Raw genomic sequence first — 5,417 nt, 5'->3', positions numbered from 1 at the left:
AAGGGTGAGTTCTCGAGTGGCGTCATTTATCCGGACGAGCAGCATGAACTCACACCACCACTTCCGCCGAACCCCGCAAAGAACTTTATTTGCACCGTCGGTGGTGGATGGGAAGGACTTCTTTTGGAGAAGTGGCCGAATGGATGGGAGACGACCAACACCGTCGAGCTCTGGGCTATTCCCACCTTGACCATACGGACGGAATTTAACAGTTTACCAAAGTCGTTACAAAACTCGATTCTGATGCTTGCCCGTACAACGCAGATGCACGCTCTTTGCTTGCCATCCATTGTGGTGGCGAAACTGCCACCCATGAGTTCTTTTCTGCCACCCGAGAAACGCCTCACAAAACAGGGCTTGGGAATTGAGAAGAGTCCCTCTCAGGAAAAGAGTGCCGCATCTCACTCACGCAGGTATGCTGGGAGTGGCCAATCACACGAGCGTTCCACAGCAACAGGCAGTAGGCGCGGACGCGCCGCCGGTGATCTCTCGGGATCGCATGCAAGTATACTAAGCGGATCATCAGCATTTTTTTCTACGAATGACACAAGCGGCTCAAAGAGAAAAAATTTACCGAAATTGACGTCGCGGCCCCCAGGCCCTGACTCCAATGCAAAGAAAAGCCTACGCCGATGGACCGGGGGAAAAGATATAAAAAAGGTGGCTGAAACCAAAGAAGTGGCGTTTGCTGGGGAGGAGACGCCTATTGAAGCACCAAAACCCAAGGCGGGACCTCCGCCGCTCCTTTTTATTCGAAAGAACGCTTCCAAGGGGGTAGAAAAGCCGCCCATAATTACCCCCGAGATGTGTGCGATTTATGCTGGACAGGAGCCACAGAAAGGCATCATTCAATACCCGCAACTGCCAGAAAACAAACGCAAGGTAAAGGTCAGAAATTTTATGATGCCTGCCGATCAAAAACCTAGCTGGCCAGTGGTAGCTGGGGGGAAGAAGCAGTGGTTTCAGGTGGTACCAAGTTTTGCTCCCCTTCCAGGTACAATCCATAACCAAAGCTACATAGCCAGTGTACCAAACCTCTTGCCGAACGCAGCGTTGATGGTAAAACGAGATAAAGGGTGTGGCGAAGTATTGGCCTCTCAAGCAAACTACTTTGCATTTCTGGCACACAGAAAGCGTCAGCATGAAATGGGATGTGAATCACCATCACCACCCTCAGCTGCTGAACCAAAAATCTCTTCTTCTGACGCAAGATCACTTTCGCCGCAAATCATGGGTCGGCCCGTTCCTGGGCGACATGTGTATTGTGTGTAGAAGAGAAAGAAAGACAAAAAGGTTGAACAAGGAGGAGAGAGAGAAGAAGTGGTATTTCAAGAAGGCATGTCGCGCACATATATTTCTGTGGACAAGGCTGTGTTTCTTGTTTTTTAACGCTGAATGGAAGGAAGAATCGGGAGAGAGAGAGAGAGAGGGAGAAGGGGAGAGCTGCAGATGGAAAAGGACTTTGACAGCACAAAGAGACCGAACGAAAAAAGAAGTGGGAAAATGGCGACATTTACACGACAGTCTCTCTTTCTCTATTTCTGCGTGTATGACAAATTGGGAGTGTGCGGTCTCTAACTCCTCATTGTTGTTGCTGTTGTTTTATTATTTCCATCTTTTCGGCTTGCGATGTGTAATTAGCCTCCGTATATGTATTTTAGACAGACATCTAACCCTTTACACAGGGACGCAAACAAACAAAAAAATATTGTATACATAATGACATTTGCGGCGATACTTTTGTTTGACTGTTCCTGTTCTCATGTGTATGAGGGGTTTTCTGTCATTTTTGCACCGTGGTTTCATTATCATCATTACTTATTTTGTTTGATCTTGGATTTGCGCGATATTTAAGCTGTTCTTTTTATGGTTGTCGCTTTTTTTTTTGGTTTATTCTACGAAAGCAATTTCTTTCCTTTTTTTTTCTTTCTCTCTCTCTCTCTTTTATGTTCCCAACTCCGCTCAAACAACACAAAACGATACTTGTGGTTTTGTCCCCCCCCATTCATTGTCAACTGAAGGAAGGGCATATCCGGTCTTCACGATGAAGAACTGGGCCCTGAGTGAAAATGGGGCCAAAGTGGTAGAGGTTTCGCACGAGGCAGCCCATGTTGCAAGCGCGGCCTCCAATCTTCTTGTGGAGCGCGAGGATCTTCTTTGGATTACTTCTGACGCGCCGCAACATGTAACGTTAAAACTTTCTCCTCATCATCCAACTCTGCGTTATGTTGGTTGGCATGTTTGGCATGACTACCTCACAAACCCAAAGACGGTGGAGATTGCATCCGGTGAGTCTACTGAGGACATGGTGGCGCAGCTGATATGCCAGGCCGTCTCCGGTGCCGGAACACAAGTGTGGAAGTTGCCTAATGCGATTCCACCGAAGCATTTGTTTGTTCGAGTTAAGATATTAGAGACGTTTGGCCCAGGGCCTACGTATATGAACAATGTGGTTCTATTTGCCAATGATCCTGGTACCCGGTTTCGAGCCGCTCGCAGCACCGAGTTAACTTTGCCCAAAAATAAGGAGGGATCACCGGCACGAATGAGTGTGTTACTCAAAGAACTGGATGAGGATATCCGTGCTCTGCACCCCATAAAGACAGTAACACCAAATAAAAACATGTTACTCTACGTTCCACAGGAACCCACGGTGGTGTTTCAACAAGAAGATGCAGAGGATGAAGAAACCACGTCACCGACACTACGTGATCCTACCGAAAGACAAGGTAGTACTGCTATGAATAGAATTCCTTCGTATGGTATTACACAGGAGCGATCGGAAACTGTGACTCCTGGACATGCGGCACAGGCTGGCGGCGCAGCGGAAGTTTCGCGAGGGTTCAACGACCGTCTGTGTGCACTGGAGCAAGCTGTCGCCTCCCTCACGCAAAGCATGAATCATCAGCGAGAAGATTTGACTATGATTAAGAGGCTACTTCTTCAACAAGCTTCCGAAAGAAGACGCGAATTGGAGCAGAGAGTTACTGCAGCCGAGACTTTGTCGGCAAAACAACAACTGCAGTTGCGGTCACATGAGAAGTTACATCGAGTTTCTCGCCACCAGGTTTCTGTGGACTTTCCTGAAGATGCCCTTCGTTCGTTTGTGGAGAGTGTTGTGGCTCCAAAGCTTCAAAAACATGCGAAGCGCACCGAGGCGCAAACTATAGCCAAATTGGATGGTTTTTTGAAGGATGTTGTTTCAGAAATATCTCTCGCGGTGGACGATCGTGTTCGGTTGCATCTTCAACAAGCCAGTTTAAATAATACTGGGTATTTGCCGTACATGGCCCCGCATAATTTTGAGGACCGTAAGATGGAGCCTATGTATACGCCGCCACGTCTTGCGAAAAGGGATGAGGATTTAATCCATGTGGAATACCGTGTTCCTCCTCCCGCACCCACCACCGTTCCTCCTCGGCCGATAGCATCGTCTGCGGCGGCACCACCTGTGAGCAGTGTACGTAGTCGACAAAGCAGAGATATTGGAAGCGCTCCGGTATCAATCATTCGTGATATTTCCATGGATGCTGATTTGTCTTCTTCTAGACCTGTAGGAACACCCCAACAATGATGCCTTTATAGCCTGTTATTTATACATCTTTGGTTTGTTTGGAACGCGGCAATTTTGGCTCGTCGCGCTGCGTTGATGCTGCAAGGAGGCTGAACTGGGCGAGATTGGTTCTTTTTGAGTTTTGCACATGTTTGCCTTTAGTTATGCGTAGAGAATTGCAACCCGAGTTGTGTATGGGCTGACGATGCCTTCTTTGTTTGTTTGTTTGTTTTTTACATTTTTGATTGTTTTTTTTTTTTTTTTTTTGCGTTTGAAGTGAGGAAATAAAAGGAAAAGAAAATTTTTATTTTTGGTTCTGCTGTTATTAAATTTATTTATGTTTCCTTTTTCTTTTTTGTTTTTTTCTTCTCGCGACGCAGGTGTATTTGTGCTTGTATTTGTATACGTGTACGACAGCGTTTTCATTTTCTACTGGCATGGTGACAAAAGGTGCGTGCGGCATCTGTTGTAAAATGTGAGTTTTCCGTGACCCATTTGTTTTGTTTTTAAGCCCTTTTTTTATGTTTTTTTTTTTTTACTTTTTGATTGAATCGAATATTATTTCTGTTCCCATGTTTTGTTTTGTTTGGGTGGCTGCGCTCATTCCCTTTCAGTGAGGGTGTGGGGTGGAAGGGGTGTTAAACATCGTTTGAAGTGCGGAGGCCCCGGAATGCAGTCGAGGCGAAACTCCATGATGTCGCGTGTGTGCCGAAAGTACGCACGCGTTCCAGGACAGCATGGCGACGGCAACATTCCTGCGTTTTACCCCATTGCCATCAACCCCGGTTGGTGGGGTCAACCGTTTGGAAAAGTGAAGGATTCGAAGAGCCAACTTTTCTTCATGTATGGAATCTTTTTCCCCTTTTTATTGTATTGGGCGTTTGACTTATCATTTGCCCAACGCACGCGCGTTGCCACCGTGGGTAAACGGGCCCTGTACTCGAATACCTTTTTTAGGCAGTTGGACCTGGACGACCCAGATCATGCGATCCGGTACGAAAAGATGCGTGAGGAAGTAGCGGAGAACAAGTTGGAGGTCCGTTGGGGTGGCTCCAATTTCCTTGCAAGCTACTTGTGGGAACCGGGAGATCCACAGCCAGACATTCGCCGCCAAACACCTCCAGAGCATCATCATTAGCGCCGCAGCATTTAACACCTTTACTGCACCAATTTAGTGGTCGTGTAGAACTTAGGGGAAGAGGAAGGAGAAATATGGGATCAGGTGGGGGGAGGGGTAGGAAATATTATTGGAGCATCGCTTTTTTTTGCTGTTTGTGTATTTTTTGCAAAAGTGAATTCGAGGGGGTGGGTAGGTGGGGAAGAGTTAGAGTCGGACCGCAGGGGCCGTTGTCTGTTCCACTGATTTTGCGTGTGCGTACTGAGGAAAGATGAGACCGCAAAGGCGCGGGACCGGCCTCTCTGAAGAGAACGTCATTAATATCGTAGCAGCAGCATAAAAGGAGGGAGTAGACATTTTTTATTATTCCCACGGTAGGAGAGAAGTTAATTGTGTGAGGATGAAGCTATGACGAGTGGATGCAAAGATATATATATATATATATATATATATATATATATATATATATATTTGTTCTTGTCCTAATTTCTTTTATCTTTCTTGTTTTTTTTTTTTTTGATTTATCTATGAGAGATAGATAAGAAGAAATGGTTGGGAACCTGAGGGCAAAAATTCGTACGATTGAGAGGGTATTTTTGTATGTATGTATGTGTGTGTGTGTGTATGTTCTTGTGTTGTCAATATCTTTTTTTTTTTGTAGTGGAAGAAGAGTCATCTTCTTGCCAATTAGCGAAATTAACACAAATAACTGCCGCGGCTGAGTTGCGGGGGGGGGGGGGGGGGGGC

The 5,417-nt window shown here is 46.2% G+C and overlaps 3 protein-coding genes across 3 annotated transcripts, besides 8 other annotated features; all 3 read left to right on the top strand.

Annotated features, from left to right (window-relative positions):
* On the top strand, positions 1 to 1,272 carry Tc00.1047053503433.10 (hypothetical protein, conserved; the record flags this gene model as incomplete). Its single annotated transcript, XM_799104.1, has 1 exon — positions 1 to 1,272. A coding segment is annotated over one exon (1,272 nt), but the record flags the coding sequence as incomplete, so codon positions are not given.
* Positions 1 to 5,417: a sequence feature (heterozygous, Esmeraldo-like haplotype).
* Positions 1,411 to 1,441: a microsatellite.
* Positions 1,908 to 1,945: a sequence feature (CT-rich).
* Positions 2,045 to 3,574, top strand: Tc00.1047053503433.20 (hypothetical protein, conserved; the record flags this gene model as incomplete). The annotated part of the gene is made up of 1 exon (XM_799105.1): positions 2,045 to 3,574. The coding sequence occupies one exon, from the start codon at positions 2,045 to 2,047 to the stop codon at positions 3,572 to 3,574; it is 1,530 nt and encodes a 509-aa protein (XP_804198.1).
* Positions 3,767 to 3,821: a microsatellite.
* Positions 3,855 to 3,921: a sequence feature (T-rich).
* Tc00.1047053503433.30 (hypothetical protein, conserved) lies at positions 4,224 to 4,691 on the top strand (the record flags this gene model as incomplete). Its single annotated transcript, XM_799106.1, has 1 exon — positions 4,224 to 4,691. One exon carries the CDS (start codon positions 4,224 to 4,226, stop codon positions 4,689 to 4,691), a length of 468 nt encoding a protein of 155 aa, XP_804199.1.
* Positions 5,098 to 5,141: a microsatellite.
* Positions 5,268 to 5,298: a microsatellite.
* Positions 5,396 to 5,417: a sequence feature (GC_rich).

This window comes from Trypanosoma cruzi, genomic scaffold, assembly GCF_000209065.1.
Source record: "Trypanosoma cruzi strain CL Brener 1047053515875 genomic scaffold, whole genome shotgun sequence".
Classification (NCBI taxonomy): Eukaryota; Euglenozoa; class Kinetoplastea; order Trypanosomatida; family Trypanosomatidae; genus Trypanosoma; species Trypanosoma cruzi.
The sequence above is the reverse complement of the archived record's forward strand: the minus strand, read 5'-3'. Positions and strand labels throughout refer to the sequence as shown.